Source organism: Aotus nancymaae, unplaced genomic scaffold, assembly GCF_030222135.1.
Source record: "Aotus nancymaae isolate 86718 unplaced genomic scaffold, 86718_ANA_hifiasm-v0.15.2.pri h1tg000067l, whole genome shotgun sequence".
NCBI classification, from domain to species: Eukaryota; Metazoa; Chordata; class Mammalia; order Primates; family Aotidae; genus Aotus; species Aotus nancymaae.
Window position 1 is genome coordinate 36,745,964 of NW_026988482.1, and position 23,691 is coordinate 36,769,654.

A 23,691-nucleotide genomic window follows, 5' to 3' on the forward strand; every position below is an offset into this window, starting at 1 on the left:
ATTTTTGAAACATTCTCTCCTCATTTTAGTATGTTTCCTCTTTCACACCCCATCCGTCTCTTGGAAGGTTTTGTTCTCTTTTCTCTTCCCTTATTCCCCTTCTCTCTCCTCATATCTGATAAGCCCTGCTTATCTAAGGTATGACAACCATATGGCCTGGGACTTCCATAGCCCTCATGTGAAACTTGCCATTTGATTATCCCCAAAAGCACATTGACATTTGTCAAATTTCACGCCCCCTTTTATGATTTGGAAAATATGGCCACCAGAAATATATTTTGGTTTGAGTTTTTCTTTTTAGAAGATCCCTTGCGGAAAAGCTACTACAAGTGTAAACTGAGTTTTATAAACTGAATCACTTAACATGCCGTAAAGGAAACTTAACAGCAAGTGAGTTGTTGTATATGAAAAATCTCAACTTAGAACTTACATTGGGCTCCTTTCCAAGTGGAATCCCAGAGTTATTTCAGACACTCCTCTTTGAGGAAAAGCCCAACAACGCCTACCGCCTTTTTCTTTTATTGTTGTATTTGTCACTTCAATTTCTTGAAACATTTTGCCCTAATAAATCAATCCATGCCTTTTATTTTTTATTTTTTTAGTTTTTTTGTTGTTTGCTTTTGTTTTTAATCCATGCCTTTTAAAGATAGCTCTCAATCATCTCCCTTGAAGGCATGTGAACATTTTCAGCTTTCTATTTGCAAGTGGCGGTTATTCATGCAGGGTTTACTACAACAGATCCATTTACAAAAGTCAATATTAATGTGATTTCTCTTCTTGACAGCATGAAAATAAATGGGATTATTAGTGGGAATGCCACTGAAAATTTAAATGAGGGCAGTGTGTAAATCAGTTAAGATTACATAATTAATATTCAGCAGCAGCTCAGCTAACTGCCCGCTCTGGTCTGCAATTAGAATTTTGAGCTACACACTGCTAATAAATTCTTTGTCACCCTGATGAGGTTATAGAACCATTGAGTTTAATTTGAAGACAGTGACTTGGTTTCTAATTCCTCTATATCAACATTAGGTTAGTTCCTGACTCGGGGTTGTCAGACGAGTCTGGAGGCCATGTTGTGGTCCTCCACCCTGCCCACGCCCAGCAGTCATCATGTTGTTGAGGGCGGTGTTGTAGTAAGCCGAGGACCCTGGATGAGAACGGTGTGAGATCCCAAGCCTGTAAAAGTGGGTTTAGACCCCCGAAACCCTTCCTTCCTGTAAGCAGGTTTGGATATCTGCCTTTTAAGGGGTGGGTGTGTGTGTGTGTGTGTGTGTGTGTGTTTTAAATACAGCAGCATTGAGTGGAATGCCAGACATTGCTAATGTTCAGTCTTTCTGCACTCAAGTTCAGCACTTTGCTTCTGAAAGATATTGGTCACTCAATTATTTCCAGGTTCTTGTCAGAGGGGCAGAAAGAGATAGAAGAAAATTGTTAGCTTGTATCAGAGGTTATCTAAACGAGTACCCAGAAAAACAGAAGCCACAGAAAAAATTTGGTCATTCTGGGTGTTCTTCCTTAAGAATGTATCAAATTCCTGGGTGGAAATGGGGGGTCAGACGTCTAGAGGGTTGTTTGTTTTGGTTATTTTGCTACATTTTTGTTTGGATAGTAAGTCTCTATAACTGGAATTTTATTAATACTTATAAAAGACTGTCAGAGCAGCTGGGTGTGTGTGTGTTTCATTAGTCAAGAAGGCCAATTAAACATACTGGAGCCTGTCATGTGCTGGCAGTGTGTATTTTTCAGCGGGGAGCTCAGGGACTTGACGTTGACAGCTGATACTGGCCGATGTGTTCCACATCCTAACTAAAAGATGTACTCTGCACGTGTGTGTGCTTTGCTTTCCCAAGAGTAGACTTTATTTTTAAAAAGGTCCTTATCCTTAAAATATCTCCCTTATTTGAGTGAACGGCAGGTTATTTTTAGAAATTTCAATCCAAGAGAAAATATTCCTAATCATAAGCTTTATGTGTCCCATGTGGGCTTTTAAGAAGCCATGCATACTTGCACACACCTACCATCAGGCCTTCAGACAGTCCACAGATCTGAACCACAAGTGTGGGCTGTGGGCTTAAGACCCAGAAAGTTGCTAACCAGAATTCATACAGATTTGATCAGCTACTGGGAGGATATCACACATTACCTTCTGGACTTGCAATCAGACCTCTTTTAGAAATCTTTTAAAGATATATGGGCCCATGTTTGGTTTTCTAAAAAGGGATGAATGATTGGAGAGTAATGATAGGAAGCTGGCTTCCACTCTGCTACTTAGAACTTTCTATAGAAATGTACATAGATCTAATATGTTAGTCATCTTTGGTCAAGCACCAGAAGCACTTGGGTAGCATTTAGGGCTATGCTATAAGAAAAACGCATTCTTTGAACAGGGACTCTCCTTTGGTGTGGCAAAATGCTTACTCTGTGAGAGGCATATGAGAAATAGGACCAAGTTAGGCACCAACAGATTCACCTATCCTGTTTCACTTTCATTCTGTCTTACACACCCACTGAGTTTGAATTGAGGAAATACCTCGTGCAAACTGAGCTATCTTGGACTCTTCTGGGAGCATTCAGTGAATATTTCACGTAAGTCCCTCTATCTTGGGTACCTTGTGGATGGGTGGGCTTTAGAAAGCCATCTAAGACAGTGATTTTCCAGTTCGTTCAAGTGGCAGGAAATTTGGAATTCAGGATGTCAGAACATCATTTTTATTAATAATATTGAAGTAAATACTTCAATACCTTCGTAGAAACTGAAATTAATTTTCCTACCATACAAGTATAGCAGTCCACAAGGGTGGACTCTCAGGAACCATTTTCCCTTTCTCACAGTGGTTCATAATTGGGCACAGTGCATACCAGAATCCTCAGAGGGAGTCTTCACAATACAGAGAGCTGTGCCCCACCCTGCACCTGCTCTGTTAGAATCACCAGGAATGGGGCTTACCCTGCCTGGGTGTTCTAAAAGCTCCCTAAGCCAAAGAGCTATGCAGCGCTTGTTAATAACCACCATTTGACTGACAGTTTACTGATAAGAGAGAGACTGAGAGACTGACTGACTGTTCAGGGCCCTCCAAAATTAAGGCATACCTAAATCAGAGAACTTAAGTGTCAGAAAGATATGTGCTGCAAATGTACAATAAGGGGAAGTAGAAGACAATTAATTCGGGTCACTACTAGGCCTGTCAGGGTCAGTGAAAATAATATTACCCGGCCTGAGTTTCTTAAAGGGGACAGACAGTGCCCAGAGGTGGGGAAGGGGATAGGAAGTAAAAAGAAAGGGCGGCCAGGTGCAGTGGCTCACACCTGTAATCCCAGCACTTTTGGGGCCAAGGCAGGCAGATCTTGAGGTCAGGAGTTTGAGACCAGTCTGGCCAGCATGGTAAAACCCTATCTCTACTGAAAATACAAAAATTGGCTGGGCTTGGTGGCACATGCCTGTAGTCCCAGCTACTCAGGAGGCTGAGGCAGGAGAATCACTTGAAGCTGGGTGGTGGAGGTTGCAGTGAGCTGAGGTCACGCCACTGCACTCTAGCTTGGCGACAGAGGAAGACTCTATCTCAAAAAAAAAAAAAGAAAAGGAAAAAAGGCAGAGGTGGAAACATGAAATAAATGGTAGGGAATCATTGGATTATATTTTGTAGTTAAATTTGTAAATATATTTTTTCATTACAAACATCTATTTTATTGGTTTCCCTCTTTACATATACAAATGTTCACTGTAAAGAAATTATAATTTTAGACAATGGCGCTTCGTGATCCTAGAAATCTGATTCATTCAGGCAAGGTCTGTAAGGGTAAGTTAGCTGAAAGAGAATTAGACTTAGGTAGAAAATCGAAGTAGCACGCTCAGTGACACACTTAAGCACTTTGAGAAATTCTATCTCCATTCCCCTGAGCTCAAAATTAGAGACAATACTGCCTCCTTAAGCAGATCACAGTTCAGAAGTTTAGAGGTATTAAAACTTGTGTTTTCCTTTCCTTTTCTCCAAAGTCCTTGCTTTCGCTTTTTTATTCCTGAATATCTCTGAATGTCAAGAAGCGTAATTTCTCATGGGAGTTCCCTGAAATGAGAAAGTTAAAATACAATGTCATGTGATAATGAAGCTGCTTTTCTTAGGTATTAAACACAATGTAGAATTTGTACATGCAAAGGGATCTTAATACTGTTAAGGATCATGAAAACTTGACAACAGCCTCACCACCTTCATCAGTCCCTGACCCAGAGTAGACCCCCCAATAGATAGTTATTAAATGAATAAGTTAAATACCAACATTGTAATGCCTCCATGAAATGGAAGATTAAGCAAACATTAATAAAGAGGATGCCAGTCTATATTTGTTATCAAGGAGAGATACATATAGAATGATCTCATTTCATTTTTTAAAAATAAACCCCCCACCCCATGTAGTCCCTGCTACTCGGGAAGCTGAGGCACCAGAGTTGTGAGAATCACTTAAACCCGGGAGGCGGAGGCTGCAGTGAGCCAAGATCGCGCCACTGCACTCCAGCCTGAGCTACAGAGTGAGACTCAAAATAAAATACACCCCCTGCCTATAAAAAAAAACAAAAAAAAGGAAAACAGCTCATCTGTCTATATTTGGGTGAGATTATAATAATAGGCCACAGATTGATCTTGTTCCATTCCTGCTGCCCTCTAATCCTTCCACCATGTAGTAGCCAAAATGAGCTTTTTGAAAGAAGCAAATCAGATGGTGCCTCTCCATGGATTAAAGCCCTTGACTGGCTTTCCCCTGCTCTTAGACACCGATGAAGGTTCTTTGTGGTCTGCTGGACCCTGCATGGTCTGGCTCTGGCCCACCTCTCCAACCTTGCTTTCCACAGCCTTTCCCTTATCTCTGGCTTCCTTCCAGTTCCTAAAATGCGCCAAGCTCCCTATGCTCTAAGGTTCTTCGACTGGCTGCTTGACCTGCCCAAAATGGTCTTCCTCCAGAACCTCACAGGGTTACTCCTCCTTAATCAGGCCTCAGCGCAAATGCGACCTCCTCAGTGAAGTCTCTTCCTTCAGCCTACTTTTCAGTTATCACCACATCACTGTCTTATTTTCTTCATTGCTTTCAACTATTTGAAGCTATTTGTTTGCTTGTTGTGGATTTTCCCTATGAAGACATAAGTACTAGGAGGACAGGTGCCTTATGTGTCTTGTCTATCATTGTGCTCCCAGCCCCTCACTGCAGATGATCAAGGAATAGTCAATAAATGAGGAAAAGTATAAAGGGATAGACCGAAGATATTAATAGTGATCATCACTGGGAGAAAGATTTTAGGTGATTTTAATTTTTTTCTTTTTGTTCATTAGTATTTCCTAATTTTTCTGCAAAGATCATCTGTTGCTTATATAATTTATCGATTACTCCAGTGTTTAGCGAGGCTTACAGAAGTAGTTGTATGGATGGCAGACAGCAGCAGAGAATGCATTGTCTGCATACTTGATGCTGTGCATTGGGTGCTGAATAAACATTTGCTGAATCCATTGAAATCTTTATTGTACAGGAAGACACTCCCCGCAAAGTTCTGTAGTTAGTTGCCCACCCATGTATTTGTGTGGGAGGCAAGTGCGTGACGCGCAGCAAGGTACAGATGCAGAGCTTTGTCTCCAGAGTTCCTGATCCTTATCCCCAGTCGTGTGCTTTTCTCTGGCAATCAGAGTTATTTTGCTCCAGGGAAAATCCATTATAAACAGCAGCACATGGGGCACTAGAGTGTGATTTGCTTCAGTACACACTGCTTTTTTCAAAGATAATGTGGAGCCTGTAGTTCCACATGTAACTGAGAGACCGGCTGAACTGTCTGCCTGTCTTGTAGGAAAAAAAAAAAAAAATCTGCAATATAGTATATATATCCTTTCCAAGTCACTTTAACAGTAACTTGGTCAGTAACAATTCTGTTTAATAGCTTTATATTTTAGAAGTCTAATAGCCATAATAATTATAGTCTTAAAATCGAAGTTATTTCTTGCATTCATTTGTTTTTTTCATTTTGTTAAAGGCTAACCCAGTAAATTGCATCCCATTCATCTCAGTGACTTAGAGTACTTCTTTGGGCTATTAAGTAATTGAATAGCTGTCCTCTAACTCAACAAAAGCAGATTTTCCTTAGCTATGATACTGGGTGGTTTAGGCTTTAATTCATTTGTGAAGTCCATAACCTATGTTTTAACTTTAATGTTACATTCTGGAAATTTGTGCAAATTGGGGAAGGTGGGTGAGGAGAGGAAGGAATCTAAGAGTAGAAAACTTAATAACTAATTTGGAGAGAGAAGGAAGTTATCTCAAACATCAAAATGTTTTTTCACATAGATTTCCATTGTTTTAGATTCAGAAGATTTGGTTAGCACCAGAGCCCTATATTATGTGCATTTCATATCTCTGTAGCTTAAGTCTAACTCATGTTCTTCACAAATTTAGGTAAAGGCAGCTAAGTGAAGAGTGATGAAAACTTGTTTTATTATTTATATTACAAATGCTGAATTTAGCAATTCATAGGAAAAAAAAAACCCACTCATTTTTTCCTTCAGTCCTCTGTAAGAGTAGTCCTGGAAGGCATGTGCCAAGAGCTACAGTAATTGATGTTCAAAATCTTCTAATGGTATGGAGCAGCAGTCTAGACTGATTCTAGAGCACTATCCAAGTGGACAACTAGTTAGAGCTACTTTCCATCTGAAAATAGGCACTGCTTAAAGAACAGCACTTCATACTATGACGTGATCATTTCTGATTGCATGTGGTTATAGCCTATATAAAAGCTGAGATGGAAACATCTCTGTAACTCTGAGGTGTTTTCACTCCCACAGAGATGTTTTTTATAGTTTCTTGATTTTTCTCTAACCTTCCCAACCATAACCCCTCCTTTGGCCTCATAGAAACAGGGTACACCCAATGGAATCATTCCAGGATATTTTTGATTAGATGAGCAAAGACAACTGTGAAGAAAAGTGGACTTACTCTGGTAGTCGGAATATGGCCCCCAGAAAAAGCAAAGCTGTAATGTGTGTAAATGTTGTTTGGTGTGAGACGCCAGAGGAGGAGGACAGATCCCAGTGACACAGCACCAGAAGGATGCCGCCTGCTTGGCTAAAAGACCCAGCAGTAGGGCCAGCTATTGTAAAGCCCCTCCGCCAAATGAACAGGGACCCTTCTCTGGTCACAATAGCCATTCACGCTGAGCAGCTTCATTAAATATTCAGCCTGTGCTTCCGGCAGCTCATTAGGGCCGCAATGAGCAGTGACGTGGATGCAGGAAAGCTGAGGGCTAGCCAGCATCGGAGGCAGAGGCTGAGTGAGCTGCTGATGGCTTTTCTCTTCACTGCCTGTCCTATCATGACCAGTGTATGCTCTCTGCTTTGCGTGAAATACAGGTAAAAAAACAAGCAGATGACACTTAAGGGCTTCAAGACCTTGTCTCAGATGTTGTCTGACAAGGGCCTCTGAGTCTGAGTGCTTGCCTTCCTGAAGCTCTCTGACCTCTTTAAAGAGCTGTCTGAGGCTTTGGGGGCCTTTGCTAACCATGAACAATGTGGTGCTATTATGTACTTGGGCTGTTTGATGTCAGTGTTGGAAGGGGATACAAGGTGTGGTTTTGAACTTGGTACTGTGGGTTTAGAATAGCAGATTATCTCTCTGCAACATATCAAATTTAGAAATATTATGGTGAGAATCCTAGCAGTCTATGTGGCAGGTTTACTCTCTACCACGGTTTCACATATTTGAGTAGTTAAATACTAAGCCTTTCCCTTTCAACTATCAGATTGGATGTGGTGATGATAAAAAAAAAAAAGGATATTCTTTAGCAATTTGAGGCCCCTCCAATAGGCTGAATGTTGTCCTTGTATCTTGTTACTTTTACATGAGTTTGCCCTCAGTGCTGTGTGATCTTTAAGCTGGGAAGATCTGTAAAAGAAGAATTAAAAGATGAGGAACTCAGACAAAGTGTATTCTATTGTTGACATGTTTTTCTCCTTTCTACACAGAAAATGTTTTCAGACTGCTCATTTCTATGTGGAAGACAGCAATTCACCTCGAGTGGTCCCTAATGAAAGTATTCCTATTATTCCTATTCCAGGTAAGTAAGACACTCTCTTATTTCCAACGAACTAATTGTTTTTCTCTTTTATTCTCAGTTTTATGTGATAAAACAACAAAATATTATTTTATACCCTTTTAAAGCTTGCCCCGTCTAAGATATCCTTAACTAAGAGTAATTTAATGAATTCTCCTTTACATATCTGCAAAGTAATAAAACTCTTGAGAGGAACAAATAACTGAGGTAATGTAATATGCAGTCATACGGAGGGAAGGGAAGTACACTAGAAAAAAGGGAAAACCGTAAAAAACATTCTTAGTATCTATTGGGGTTAAATTTCATTTGCATGGGCAATTTGTGCTTACATTTTAAAATCACAACTTGTGACACATTTTTTTAAAGGTGATATTTTTCTAAGATTCTTTCCTCTGAAAATCATGTATCTTAATGTTGAAAGGTTTGGTTCTTAGGATGGTTGTGTGGCAATATTAGGGATACATTACTGGTCTGGTGGATTATTTCACTTGTCCTTTGGTAAAAAGATAAAATGCTTGGTTAGTATTGGGGTAGGGACTGGTGGAATGTACACTGTAGTGAATCCTAGCAAATGCCATAGACACTTAGAAGTTCAGCAGCGGGTTAGGTGTAATCGGATGTGGGATTTGACGATCTCACCCACCATTTTTATTTGGCACCCCTTCTTGTTTGCCAGATTTTAACTTTCTATGTCCAGATTTCATTATGTGCTTCCAAATACATATCTTCAGATATTTTAGATACATCTATCCTCTTGATATTACTATTTTGCCCACAGAAACATCACTTTGATTATAATGCCACCCCTCCCCACACCTGAAGCTCCCTCATCCTGCTGATGTGCCCTATTCCCACAATGCTTTCCACCAACTAATGTGCTATATATTTTACTTTTGGTTTGCTCTCTTCCCACTACAATGAGAGCTTTATAAGGGCAAGTGGCTATATGCTCAGTGCTAAAATAATTCCTGGCACATAGTAGGTATTCTTTAAGTACTTAAATGAATGAATGTTATAAAAATTTCTTTAAAGTTCCTGAAAGGTCTTGGCTGTGACACTCAGAGGTACAGTCATTCTTTGTTGTTTGCAGATTGTCACTAGGTGTGGTTATGTGGACTTAACCGCTCCGTTATGTGTTAGTATATTGCGAAGTCATTAGGTATTACTGGGATTGTCCATGTTTTGTACATTCCAGTCAGCTTTTCTCACGAAAACTTGTCACACAGAAACAAGAAGATTAACATAAAGTCTCTGATTCAGTTCCTGTTGGATCATTTTATGGCTGCTAAATTAATTCCCATACAGATGGTGTAAATTTTGTGTCACTGTATGTTCTCCACTAACCTTACCCCTTTATCCTTGCTGAAGGAAACTACTTTTCCTTTGAGAGTAGAGAAAGCAGACAGGAATCATCAGTCTTCGTCACCATGAAATAAGAAGTTTCACTGAATCTACTGGATTTGTACTGTAGTGTGCATATACATTTTCCTCTTGCATTACCTACAGTGTGCGTTGACCACTGGAAAACTCCTGGCAGCTTTTCTCCCCTCTGACCTGATTGTCTGACAGACTCGGTTGTTTGGTAGCTGTGTAATCGAAATCCATGTTTAAAGAGTTAAATGGTGAAATACTTACTGGGCTGCCTTCCCTTTTCTATTTTCTTTTACCACTGGATTAGGAATCAGAATACCTAGGTCCACCCTGAAATCTTTGGTCAGTGCCTTAACCTCTCTGAGCCTTAGTTTCCAGAATCTGTAAAGTAAATAGGATGCCTATTCTCCTAGCCTTTTGAGGTAACTGTTAAGACCCCAGTAGATGATATGTGTAAAAGCACTTTGGAAACCATACATTAAGCCAGAAGTGTAAGCTGTTGTAACTTGCCTTCCCAGATCATGAAGTCATGGAGAGAGAGCATTTGCATGACTCTCATGTTAAAATTGTGTTTCCGGAACACTGAACTACATCCACTGGGTGTGCCCTACCTTGCATCACTCTTATTTGATGTAGGTTTTAGAACTTTTAATTCACTAGGATCCTCTGAATATGTCTTGCCACACCTTTGAGTAGGTGTCTTACACCAGAAATTGCTTTTGAATGTTTTCTGCTTCATTTCCAGTTACCTATTTAATTAAGAAGGTAAATACTCAAAACCCAGAGGCATTTCTTTAAATGTTTCTTTTTTCCTTTTAAATATGAGTTTCTTCTAATTCATACTCACTCACTAGCAATATAACTATATCAAAAGATGATTCCTTCACATTTTCCACTGACTGAGAAGCCCATGTATTCAGTTGTATGCCTCACTTGGCATAGGCGAGGCATTCTCAACAAGCTGTAACACATTTATAAAAATGAATTATTGTAAATGTAAGGCAGTGTGATGTTACAGGGCTTACCTAGTGGAACGACAGGTGAGGCTAATCTGCTTTCTCAGGTCTTCATCGCTAACATAGCCTTCCTAGGAGCATGCCTAAACAAACGAACTTACTTCACCCTTAACTGAGTTACCCTGAATGACCTTTTCTTAAAAACTTGCAGCTTGATCACAGTCTTGTATTTTTGGTAAATAAAACCCCACAGTACTATTTAATGGTTACCTTTGGAAAATATTGTAATTCACAAAGCACGTTAAACAATTCATTGTTCTATTATTTAGGATTTCTTCTAGTTACAGGAGTACACCTGTGTCTCATATAAGAAAAACAATTTTTAACAAACTTGTGAGTTATTTTCACTTTACTAAAGCTTTTACCACAACTTTTCTTTAATGGAGACCTCCATGGAATCATTTTAAATGATTTTTCTTAGAAATTACCTAATTGTTCTTCTTTCTAAAAATGATATGAGATTTATAGAGCTCCTATGAAGTATTTATTCTACCCATTCAATATCAGTTATATTTTATCCTTGCTCAAAACCTAAATAACAAGAGTACTGAGTGCCAGATTTATCAAATTATTTTACCACTTGGGCTCTTCACTCTCTAGACAATGGATATAATCAGTAAACTGAATCATTATACTGGCTAAAAATATGTGCAACAGGGTAAAGTTGAGAATTCAAGTACCAAGCTGTTGTGAAAACAGAGCTCCAGCGTCATCACTGTAGAATACACAATCTACTGTGTTCCTAGAACTTATTTTAGAGTTAACCTCTTAAAAAATCATTATCTAGTAATTATTGAGCATGTACCAACAAAGTATATTATGTTTATTTTCACTACAGTCCTATAGAGACAGGTACAGTTGACACTCCCATTTTCTGGATGAAGAAACTGAGGTTTGGAGACATGTATTTAATTTGCGCAAGGTTACAGAGCTAAACAGTGGCACTAACACTGGAATTCTCTGTGTGACTTCAAAGCACAGATGCTTAGAAATGGCTCTGCCACCTCTTGGCATACGACTGTGACAGTTTTGATATCTCAGGACTTAGAGTCTTCATTTGGGTATTGCTTCATTAAATCAAGGCATCTTCAAATACATGTGAATATTCTCTTTAGTTTTTGCTGACTTCTTGATCGTTAACTTCTCTCACTAACACTGACCATTTGCTTTTCCATTAAATTCTCTTTCATCCTCCTGGAGGGCATAATTCTTGGGTTGACATTTTCCCCATATTAAAAAATCTCCCCTCTCATCTCTGTTCTCTACTTATTTTTATTTTCTTCCTTCCTGAGAGAAAGACTCAACTCAGGAAGGTATCCATTCCCTGCACAAAAACAGGTCTATGTGATTTAAATGATTTAGAAAACAAGTCACAGCCATGTTGAACAAATTTAGACACTGACTTCGCAACTTTGGATGATTCTGCTGTGGTCAAAATTCATAAATAGCTTGTATCTTTAAATCCCAAAGCATACATGGAATCAGTAAGTTATACTGACTTTTAGAAACTATTATAAAATAGGCAAATGATTAAGGAAAGCTTTGCCAACCCTGTGATACTCATCCCTTTGAGATAGCAGTTTATAGGAGTTTTTGAAGAATTTTAAATGATCAGTTTTACTAATTCTAACAGGAATTTAGGATCTTCAATGTGTTCTTCTGGTTTAGTATAGCAAAGACAGCTTTCAAGAATGAAGACTCTTTTTTCTCCTGGTCTCACCTAACACTTATGCAAAATGTAGAAATGCTAGACAGAGACTGTGAATATATATGGTGACTGAGGCTAGTTAGCCACGTTAGGAAAAAAAACTCATAATGCAAGAGTATTTATCCAGCTTGAAAGAAGTGCTTTTGAGGTTGGCTTCCAGGATTCCAGTCACTATAAAGGTAGTATCAATTCTTTTATCAGATAAATTTTGAATTGTTAGTGCCTGTTCCATGCATGACATATGGGAAAAGCAGGAGCAGGAGAGAGAAGTTAAACTGTGACTTCTGCAGGAGAATGAAAGGGGCTTTGACTCAATATATTTCACTATGGGTTTTTCAAAAGAAAATGTTCCCTGGTTACTGGTTTCCCATTGTTTCAGTGTGAGGATAAAGCATCATTGAAGGCAGTAACCCAGCTGTCAATCCGCTCATATGCTTTCCATCTTCTAAAATACTGGTCACAAATCTCTTTAAGATCCATAATATTCTTAACATGGACAAGTACTTTTAAAAGTCTAGTGACTCAAGAATATGCTTTTGAAAAAACAAACTTGAATGATATTTCAGTTATTAATGAAGCATTCACTACGTTGTAATTCTTTTAGACTTTCATTATATATAAACTTCTAAAAATCAGAACTTAGCTCATGAAATTAACCTGTTATAGAGAGTATTGAAAGGGCGTTCCTAAATATGTGCACTATCAGACACAAATGTCCTTACAAATGCTTTTCTCTGGAAATTAGAAAATCTAACTTTCTAATAAGAGCGTTACAAAACAAAATGTTGCTGCTAACCAGTAGCTTAGAAATTCAGAAATGATTCATGCCTTTCCAGCAGTTAAAATACATCTTAATAATTTGAAGGTCACTGGCTTCAGCAGGGTGCCAGAATATAAAGGGGTTTTAAACATGCAGTTTAAAACCCTTGGGATTAAACCAACCTTGTTGGCATATTTTATTTATACAGAGATTATCTCCAAAGGAGATTCATTGGTCTTTTGACTATAATGAAGCCCTTTCTTTATTGACTTCATTGTGTCATAAATGAAAAGAGATTTCTTTTTATGGCAGGAAATAAAATGTTCCAACCTCCACAATACTCCATGCATCCTAAGAGTGTGATTTAGACAAAAATCTATTTGTTGTGTCCTAACTCAGGAAATCTTGATAATGTCCTTTTATTTCATATTTGCTTTATCTTCCCAAGTTGACACAAAGGTATTACCAAACACCGTGAGAGACCTGAACTTGGCCTCTGAGAGACTGCGAGGGCAGACAGGAGGGGCAGGGGACTGAATTCCTGAAAATGTGGTCTATCCGCTAGAGGTGTGGTTAACAGTACCTGGTAACAGGCCAGTTGTTGGAGCAGGGTGGAGGGAAGTAGGGGAGTTGGGGATAAGGTCTGAGCTGCACTGATTTGAGCCAAGTACTATGCTAGGGCCCTGTATGTTTTCTCTGCCCATGGAGATTTGGTTGGAATTTGGGACAGGGTTGAGAGATCTGCTAAGGGTTAAATGAACTTTACAGGGATTGTTCATAGAGTGGGTGACTTAAAGACCTCTGGAATCTTAATGGTATTTATATACATACCCACACACTTCCAGAGTAAGCAAGAAGGGATATTTTATTAAATAGACCTTAAACCAATCAACCACAGCAGGTAAGCATCTTGGCAGGAAAGTAAATACCATAACACTTCATCTACCTGGCATCATCAAGGTGACCAGTCTACCAGTGTGAATTTTCCAGGTAACTGAAGCTTACCCTCAAAACCAAATCAATTCAACCATTTTGGAAGACAGTGTGGTGATTCCTCAAGGATCTAGAAATAGAAATACCATTTGACCTAGCAATCCCATTTCTGGGTATATACCCAAAGGATTATAAATCAATCTGTTATAGAGACACATGCACATGTATGTTCATTTCGGCACTGTTTATTATAGCAAAGACTTGGAACCAACCCAAATGCCCATCAAAGATAGACTGGATAAAGAAAATGTGGCACAGATACACCATGGAATACTATGCAGCCATAAAAAAGGATGCGTTCATGTCCTTTGCAGGGACATGGATGAAGCTGGAAACCATCATTCTCAGCAAACTGACACAAGAACAGAAAACCAAACACCACATGTTCTCACTCATAAGTGGGTGTTGAACAATGAGAACACATAGGAAGAGGGAAGGGAACATCACACACTGGGGTCTGTTGGGGGATGGGGGACTAGAAGAGGGATAGCAGGGGGTGGGGAGATTGGGGAGGGATAACATTGGGAGAAATATCTAATGTAGGTGAGGGGGGGATGGAGATGGCAAACCACCATGGCATGTGTATACCTATGTAACAAAATCCTGCAAGATCTGCATATGTACCCCAGAACTTAAAAGTACAATTAAAAAAAAAGGTTTCTTTTAAATGTAAGCTCTAGGGAGTTCATCTAATAAGGAGGAACCCAGGCTTTGGAGTCAGCCTGGGCCTAATACTTGATAATGACAGTAGCCTTGGGCAACCTCCTTGGTCTCTTTTAGCCAGCTTCCTCACCTAGACAATCAGAGTAATCACAGCCCCTAGAACATAAAGTTGTGCATGTAAAGCAAGTAGCACCTAACAATATCATAGATATGAAATGTTTACTAAATGCCAGGCACTCTTATAAGTACTTGTGTTATCTTGTGTACTTTTCATAACACTCTATGACTTAGGTACTGTTATTCCCATTTTACAGATGAGGAAAGGGAATCAGAGGAGTGGAGTCATGCAGTCTGGCTCTGGCTTTTCCACTCATACGACTGCCTCTGGTTTCCTGATACACAGGAAGCATCTCATCACTGGTGGCTGATAAGAAGCACAGATACTCAGTTTTACTGAGTTATAAGCTAATGGCCTTACCAGGAGCAGTGTATTCAGACTGGGCCCTCTGTGCAGCTCTTCCCTGTGGTGTATGTTCAGGGATAGCTTTGGCTGCTTATTTTCCCTTTCTAATATCAAATAAAAAACTATGGGCAAGAAAGCTAACAGTTCCTTTTATTTGTCAGTTATTCCTTAAGATTAAGAGAAAGCAAATTTAGCATATATGAGTAGGTTAGAGGCCTAATGTATTGGCGATTTCCCTCTAACAGTTCTGAAGATACAAGTACAGCAGATACATAACTGTAGATACTGGAAACAGCTTTATGTTCAAATGCCTTGTTCTTTATTTCCTACAGTGTTGCATGTGAGATCAGTATTATCTCAGCTTTGGTGTTTTCTTCTTAGTAGAAGTTGCTGTCATCAGTTCACCCTCTTCTGAAGCTCTGCTTTTGGTACCTACAAACCTAATTTCAAACTTCATCAAAAGTGGTACATAAGGAGGTTTTGTTGTGGATTAAACAAAGTAAAAGGCCAGTTATGTACATAGTTTAATTCTAACCACAAAAAGCTAAAATCTGGGAACTTAAGGGTACATAATATATAATAACAATAAGCCCACCTCTTCAGGTACTGATTCTCTTTGTCAGTCATTTTATAATTGGGTGATTTAGTGATAATGGTAGTGGTCCCACTTTTGCCTAGTTTAAACCTTTGGTATCTGAAAATTTTGTAAGTACAAACAGTGGCTGAGTACAGTGGCTCATGCCTATAATCTCAGTGCTTTAGGAGGTAGAAGGAGGAGAATTGCTCAAGCCCAAGAGTTTGAGACTAGCCTGGGCAACATGACAAAACCCCATCTCTACAAAAAAATATAAGCCAGGTGTGGTGTCATGGGCCTGTAGTCCCAGCTACTTGGGAGGCTGAGGTGGAAGGATTTCTTGAGGCTAGGAGTTCAAGACCAGCCTGGGCAACATAGAGAGACCCCATCTCTTTAAAGTAGCCAGGCATAGTAGCATGGAACTATACCTAGCTACTTAGGAGGCTGGGTTGGGAGGATTGCTTGAGTTCAGGAATTTGAGGCTGCAGTGAGCTACGATTGAGCCACTGCACTCCAACCAGCCTGGGTGACAGAGTGAGACCATGTCTCAAAAGAAAAAAAAATTAGCACAAAATTACCAAGTGAAACTTACCAGATTAACCAAGATACTAAGAATTTAAAAGTTTAATTTCTTGTTATTCCTTGAAATTACAGTGCTTTGAGAATGAAGATAAATAGTATATCAAAGTACACAGGAATATAGTCTTTGGGTTCAACCGACCTGGGTTCAAAGCTCAGCTCTGCCACTTAACTGTGTCTTTTTGGACAAGTTGCCTCAGTTTCCTTATGTGTACTTTGAGAATAGCCATGTTCCCTTCATCTGGTTTTTACAGAGATAAATGTGTGAAAAACTTTTAGCATAGTGCCTGGTAACCAGTAAGGGCTTAATAAATGGTGGTTTTCCTCTCACTCTACCAACTTTATCATTATCTTGCTTTTGTTATACCATAATAATCTCCCATTTAATCTGTAGTCAGTGAAAACATCTTCACTTTGATTCCAGCCCCTTTTTTCATTTATGCTTCTCCCACCACCACCACCACCACATCAGTGATATTTATTCTTACCTGAGTCATCAAACCCATCCATTTAATGGCACTTGTAGTCTTTACCACATGCTTACACTGCTCTTGTTCTCCCTTGTGTTCATCTCTTCACCAACACAAATGTCCTTGAGCAGAGACTATCTCCCTAATATCTGGCTGAGAACTAGGGTGGTGAGAAAAGGCTTCATCCAGGGGTTTCCCATTCTGAGTCATAGCACTTTTTATCTAGGGTCTGCAGCCAGCTTTTTCTGCCATTCTAAACTTTTTTCAGCTGTAAGATGGATATGAAAAGAGTACCCATTTCTTGGAGTACATGTGAATACATGTAAATTACCCAGAAAATGCCTGCCCTAGTTAGTGCTGCTAATATTCTCTGCAATCATTAAGGAAACTCAGACATTTAGGTGGAGATAACATGTTTTGGATGAATGTCTTCTTAAAACACACAGGGCCTTTTCAGATAAAAACTGAGTAGATCAGGCCTCTGATGCTGTCCTAATTGCTTGGCCTTTTACTAAATTGATTTTATAATCATCTGGCTCATGTTGAGAGAATGTAATAGAAAAATTATGAGAAGACAATGATTAGAATAATTAGTCATAGCCTTATATTTCATCTCAATATAAAGAAAAAAGATTTATGACTTCTCAGCTATTTATCTTGACTGCCAGAGCAAATGCTGTATTATCTGGATAGCTGACAGTGGTCAGTACAGCATGCATCTGTATGTGTATCTGCCTGTCTGGTACTTTGTGACGTTATTGGTGGTGCCTGGAAACCCAGAGGGTGTGCTTAGGCTTCCTTGGATAAAGATGCAAATTGGAGAGACTCGTGAGTCATATATGATTATCATACTGAGCTCTACTGGATTTTTGCTGCTTCTAGCCATAGTGGTAGCAGTCATACTGATTTCTGGGCATGTGTGTGTGACATTAGCTTGGATATTACAGGTGAGCACTTTGCAGAAAAAAACAATAAGCCATTAACCTGAAGGCATTTCTTTCAATGATTTGAGGGGGGCTATGGCCATTAAAATGCTGTGGTTTTTACCTTACAGAGTAAAACAGCTCTAAAGCTGACGTGTTTTTTCTTATTTTGATCTACATTCCATGTTCTTAATCTTAATCACTTACTATGCTAAACACTTTAAGTTCTTGGGAATCTGAAATTCTAAACTATCATTGTCGTATAAATGTTGCCTTCAACCTATTACTCTACTAAATATGTCACACTACCCTTGAAAACAGTGTTGTATGTGTCATTTCTAAGTAATGAAAGTGCTGTGGTCTATATACTAGAGAGAGTCTGTGGTAAGGTTGTGTCCCATCTCACCCATTTTACCCCTTGTTTGAATGTGAGTTTATTCTTGGGCTAATCCTTTAGAGACTCTCTAGCTTTGTACATAGTAACCCTTTTCTCAACTTGAGATCATTTTCATTGCCACTGATCATGACTGCAGAATTTGCTTACTTCTAAACATTTTAAGTGAAGTGATCAGATAATTTTGGAAATTTTTCTTGAACTGTGCATTCTGCTAAATATTCTGGAGAAACATTTTGGCTCCGCTTACTCTGTTAATGCTGGTTACATCATGAGAGCTATAGATTTCTTGGGCATGCAGAATGATTGCATATTCATGAACATCTTCAATTCTGAAATATTTGTAAATAACTTGGCAATTTTTTTCATAAGGTTGCCTATTAAAATGATTAGGACTTTAATTGTTCACACAGAAAGAATTTGTGCTTACAGAGCACCACCTATTTGATAAGTAACATTTCTATGCTAAGCAACTTGGATTATGAACATACAAGTCACCTTCCTAAAACAAAGTATAAGAGATGCTATTTTCCACTTAAGAATGATTCAAGTTTGAAAATGTCAATAGATGCAAAAAGCCACCCTAGAGCTTTGCTCTCTCGAAAGAAAGAAGAGAAGGAATGACATAGTCAATGTTAACTGTCACCAGATGAAGAGAAATCAGATTGTCAGGCCTGGATCTATAAAATTCTTGCCAAAGTAGGACCTCATTTACACATACAGATCTTCATACCCTTTGCTAAGAAAAGCATCTGTGGCAGTTTAGATGTTTGTGCGTTTGCCAAAGATCTTTCACTCTGAATAAAGTAAATGTCATGTCTGTTGTTTATCTCAAATTCAGCAGAGTATTTTTAAAAGGAAATATTTGTGGGGGAGGGTCGAGGGAGAAGGGAAGAAGGAGGTTGGGGCGCTCCAGTTAGTTGGGTATGGCTATTTTACAGCAGTACTCAAGTATCAGGATAAATAGGCTTAAAACATACTTTGGGCTTATGAACTGAAAGTCGCCTTTTGAAGTGACAACAAGAAATAAATTGGAATGTGGAGTCTTCCTGAATCTATACCTAGTCTGTCAACACCAAAAAAATCCAGTTAATTCAGTCAAACTGATTATTTGGCATCATGTAGACACAGCTGTCTTGAGCTAAAATTTTGAACACTTAAAGATAGATGGCATTGTACCCAGAGCCAGCTGGTACAATGGCATCTATCTATAATTGTGTATAAAGGATTGCTTAAGATTTAAAAGATTGGAAATAGAACTTAATTGCTCGAAATTCAAGCTGGACTCCATTGAACAGCAATTTAAAAGCAAAAACAAAAACAAAATCCCCGGTGTGTGTGATAAAATTTCTTGGCAAATGGGTACCCTGGATAAATTCACACTTTTAGTTAAGAGTATGCTCTGGTAATTTAACTATGTAAATTGCCTTGCATATAAAAAGTAAAGGGAATTCTCTATGTACCTTTTTTTAAAAACTGTATTTAACCTAGCTTGTAGGCATTAAAGTCATAATGAGATCCTAATGTAAAATAAATCCTGAAACTTTTCTTCAGGACATCTATTTTGGGTGATATTATTTTGCTCTTTGCCAAAATCAAGTATTTATCTTACGTATGCTTTATCAGTGTGATTTGTTTTATGGAAGTATTCTTTATAACTCTGAATATTATTGTATTCCCCCAGATGACATGGAAGCCATTCCTGTCAAACAGTTTGTCAAACACATCGGTGAGCTCTATTCTAATAACCAGCATGGGTTCTCTGAGGATTTTGAGGTATGTTTCAAAGCTGGAAGTTAACTTCCAGAAACCTAACTTGTACTTTATGCAGATTTTTGGAAACTTGAACTGAATTCATTCCAAGCATAACAAAACAATTAACTGTGGAAAGGGGAGTTTTTCTTTTCATCTATAATTTTAATAGGCATTCTTTTCCCAATAAAATTTAGGTGAAAGGGGAGTTGATTGTACCTGTCTTGAACCTGTAGTTCTATAAAAGAACAGACTTAGTGATAGAAAAGAAGCAAACTGGTAGGGATTGTTTTTCAGGTTCTTGTTTCATCTAACTGGGAACAGCAATCATAATACAAAGCTCCCTAATTCTGTGTCTTTTCTGCAGTGCACATGGTGTAGTGAAGATAGCAGGTTTAGTGTCTGAAAAATGATGCTAGCTTCATCAGTAGTGAGCCTCATAATCCTCGGGCCAATCACCTCATTTAGGGTCCCCAGTTTTCCCATTTTAAAAAATGGCACCAATGTCACCTATGTTGTAAAGTTGTTGGAGAAAATAAATGATTAACATTTTTAAACACGCCAAGTTTATTGTTAAGAACCATGCAAAGGTTGACTGTTGTTGTTTTCATGATTATTAATCCTTGGAGAGAAGACTTGGGTTAAGACAGCCTTCTGATTTTAAGAACTGGTGTGTAGGAAACAAGGTAGAGAGAGGCATGCACCACCCTGCCAACTCTGGGTTCCGTGCCAGTTCAGCAGTGACAGGGTGTCAATGAGGAGCTATTAAACAGACTGCCCTTTTCTTCACTGAGGCGCTTAACTAAGGCACATCTCTGGCAGCAAGAGTTGTGTCGAGGAGGCCAAGTTTTCATGGCAGCTCAGCTGTCTTCTAGCTTTATGGGTAAGTCAGTTCCTTTTTCTGTCTCATTTCTACTTTAAAATAGAAATGATGATGATGACGATGCTGCTAACCTACCCACCTCTTTCAACAAAATTGGTTAGGGGCAAAATGAAGTAATGGAAGGTAAGCACTTTAAGATCATCTAGGAGTCATACAGCTGTAAGGTGCAGTTACCTTCAATGAACAATGAGAAATACAAACAGGACAAAAAGCCCATCTATGCACATTTGGAATCCCCAAAGGCTATCATAAAGGCAATTATATCGATGACTTGTTTTAAGTCTTTCTCTTAGTTTTTTGTTAGTTTTTGTTGTTTTGAGCAGAACGAAAGCAAAGGTGGTCGAAAGAACCTCTGATTTATTCTATGAAGTCATATGTTTTATGGAACCAACAAAAGCATGTCAAGTATTTATTGCTATTAGATGCTTACTAAAAAAGGTGCCTATTCAACTACAAAGAACATGGTTTAAGTCAAACATTTTGTATTCATGAGGACAGCTAATGTGTGTGGTGTTAAAGTGATTTAGTTCAATTGACTGTTGGCTGGATGACTGAACAAGAATATTGAGGCATTTAACAATGTTGATGATATTCAGGACAAACATTTATCCTCTAGAGAGCAGAATTTGATCAGGATGATCAAATGCAACTCCGGTTTCTCAATTATTTATGATTTGAGACCCCAGTGCTATTCCTCACAGCTGGTTTTGACACCATTTAATTATTCAAAATAATCAACTACACCTCTGTAAACTTGATCTGACTTAAAATGGGCTTTGCTGCATCAAAATCATGCCCATTAACAAATCCTGGGCATCTGTACCCTATTTCCATCCTAAAAAAATATACTGCAGCTAAAAGCTTTAATCACCTACGTTGAACTTTATAGCTTAAGTAGTATTAGCTGATACTTATGGGAGTGGAATGGGGAGGGCAGACAGGAGGGTGAAATGACTGTTGTCATTTCACAATCTTTTCAGGTTTGAAAGGTTTAAAATCAGAGCTATTCAGAATAGGAAGGATATCCTTCTAAAAAGAACAGCAAAGCAGCAACATAAAGGGGAGAATAAGAAAATAGAAAAGCTCACCAATATTATTGTCACTTTATAATTAAGTGAAAATTTGAAGTATTTTAAAAGAGTAGTATTCCTTTTGGGTAACTGCTGAAAGGGAAAACTGGTAATAGGCAACGTAAGAAGCTATTACAGCTATTTTATGAACAGATAGTAACAGGCTTTGTAAGAAGGGATAGAAAAAGATTTTGTGTAATTAAAAACAAACTTTTATTATGGTAAGAGAGTTAAGGTAATCTCAGTCTCAGATTTCCAGACCTATTTACATGGAATAATGATGGCCAGCATTTACTAGTTAGCACTGTGCGTGGATCATTCCACTATTTCCTGAGGTAGGTGCTATCTTATTGTCCTCATTTTACTGATGATGAAACTACCCATGAGAAAACTGAGGCTGTGGGTGGCTACATTTTGAAATGGCAGCAGTAAGGTTTAAGCATTAAGGTTTAAGTTCCTATCTGACTTGAACACACATGGTTCACCTTGACACCATCCAGACTCTTTAAAGTAGTGCCCTGGGCCAGGCAGAGTGGCTCAGACCTGTAATCCCAACACTTTGGGAGACCAAGGCGGGAGGATGGCTTGATACCAGGAGTTCCCAACCAGCCTACTTTCAGAAGTGCTTTTGAAAATTTACTGATTCTCTAATTTCAGAATAATTCTTCCCAGTAGATAGATAGATAAAACAGCATTCACAGCTAGCTCAAGTTTGAATATCTCCTAAAATAAAAGAATACATTAATTACCCAGGTGTGGTGACACTACAGCTGTAGTCTGCTTAGCTATTCAGAGGCTGAGGCAGGAAGATCCCTTGAGCCCAGGAGATTGAGGCTGCAGTGAGCTATGATTGCATCACTGCACTCCAGCCTGAGCGACACAGCAAGACCCTGCCTCAGGAAAAACACACCAAAAAGCCAGAGTAATGTCCTGTAATGAGCCAAGGTCAGAAGGAGAAATAAGCAAGCTTGCAAGTGACTAGAAATAATCATGCCGCTGTGCCTTGACAATACAAAAAGGTGGAGAGAGCAGTCAAATTAGGACCCCCCCCCGCCCCCGCCACTAGGAGTAATAGGTGACCATTACATTATCTTTATGGTCTCTAGCCTTCTCAGATAGCTGAGAATGTGACTTAAAAGATTAATATACTTATAAGACTAATATTAATGTTTTGACTAATTTTAGGTCAGCATCTTATCCAACATGTAGACCTAACATTAGTCAAGGTATTGATCTTAAAATTGTAGAGAAATACAACTTAAAAGTTAACAACTGGCCATTAAGAGGCACTAAAACAACCCATCTAACAGTTACTGAGGATCTGCCATTTTCTGGACATAATATAAGATACAAAAATGAATTACAGTCCTTGCCCTCAAAGAGTTCAATCTCGTGTTGGGGGAGGCCAGGGTGTACACAACCAAAACAGAAACGGGACAAGGCAAAATAAGTGCTATTGTACAGGCATAAAGTTCCGACGAAGTGCAAAGGACAAAGGCACCTGTGTATTTTCTTTGGAGATTTCAGCAAAAATTCTCTCCCATTATGGTTAAACATCTCGGAAGCACAAAATGTTGAATAACTCTCATAGTTTCAGAACTTTGCTGCTTGGCAAATGAGAAAAACAATTCCCTGGTAGGTAATTTTGAGTTTTTGTCTAGAAGTGTTGCTGAAAGCCAGCTTTTTGTCCTTGTCAGATAAATTCTAGAGACTCTGAAAAGCGACATCATACAGTATTTGCAGTCACTAGAAATAACATCAATCCTTTTCTTGTGATAGCGTTGGATGACACCATTCCCTTGGCTACCTGAGCTAACTTCAACCTCACTGTCTTTCCAGGGAGTCGTTTCCCAGAGTAGTATTAAAAGATTGAGAGCCTCTTCCTCGGCCCCCGCAATCATAATGCAGAAGCCTTCCAAAGAAGCAGTGCTAGTATACTCTTTCAAAAGGAAGGAACTCCAAAGCTCCATGAGTCAGAAGAATTAACAG

The 23,691-nt window shown here is 38.8% G+C and overlaps 1 protein-coding gene across 2 annotated transcripts in view; it reads left to right on the forward strand.

Moving 5' to 3' along the window:
* PTPRG (protein tyrosine phosphatase receptor type G) overlaps window positions 1–23,691 on the forward strand; it is a 765,140-nt gene that overhangs the window by 702,242 nt on the left and 39,207 nt on the right. For both annotated transcript variants that reach the window (XM_064367285.1, XM_064367284.1), the window contains 2 exons: window positions 7,995–8,086; window positions 19,682–19,773. In XM_064367285.1, coding sequence (XP_064223355.1) covers window positions 7,995–8,086; window positions 19,682–19,773 — 184 coding nt within the window. The remainder of the gene's footprint in view (window positions 1–7,994; window positions 8,087–19,681; window positions 19,774–23,691) is intronic.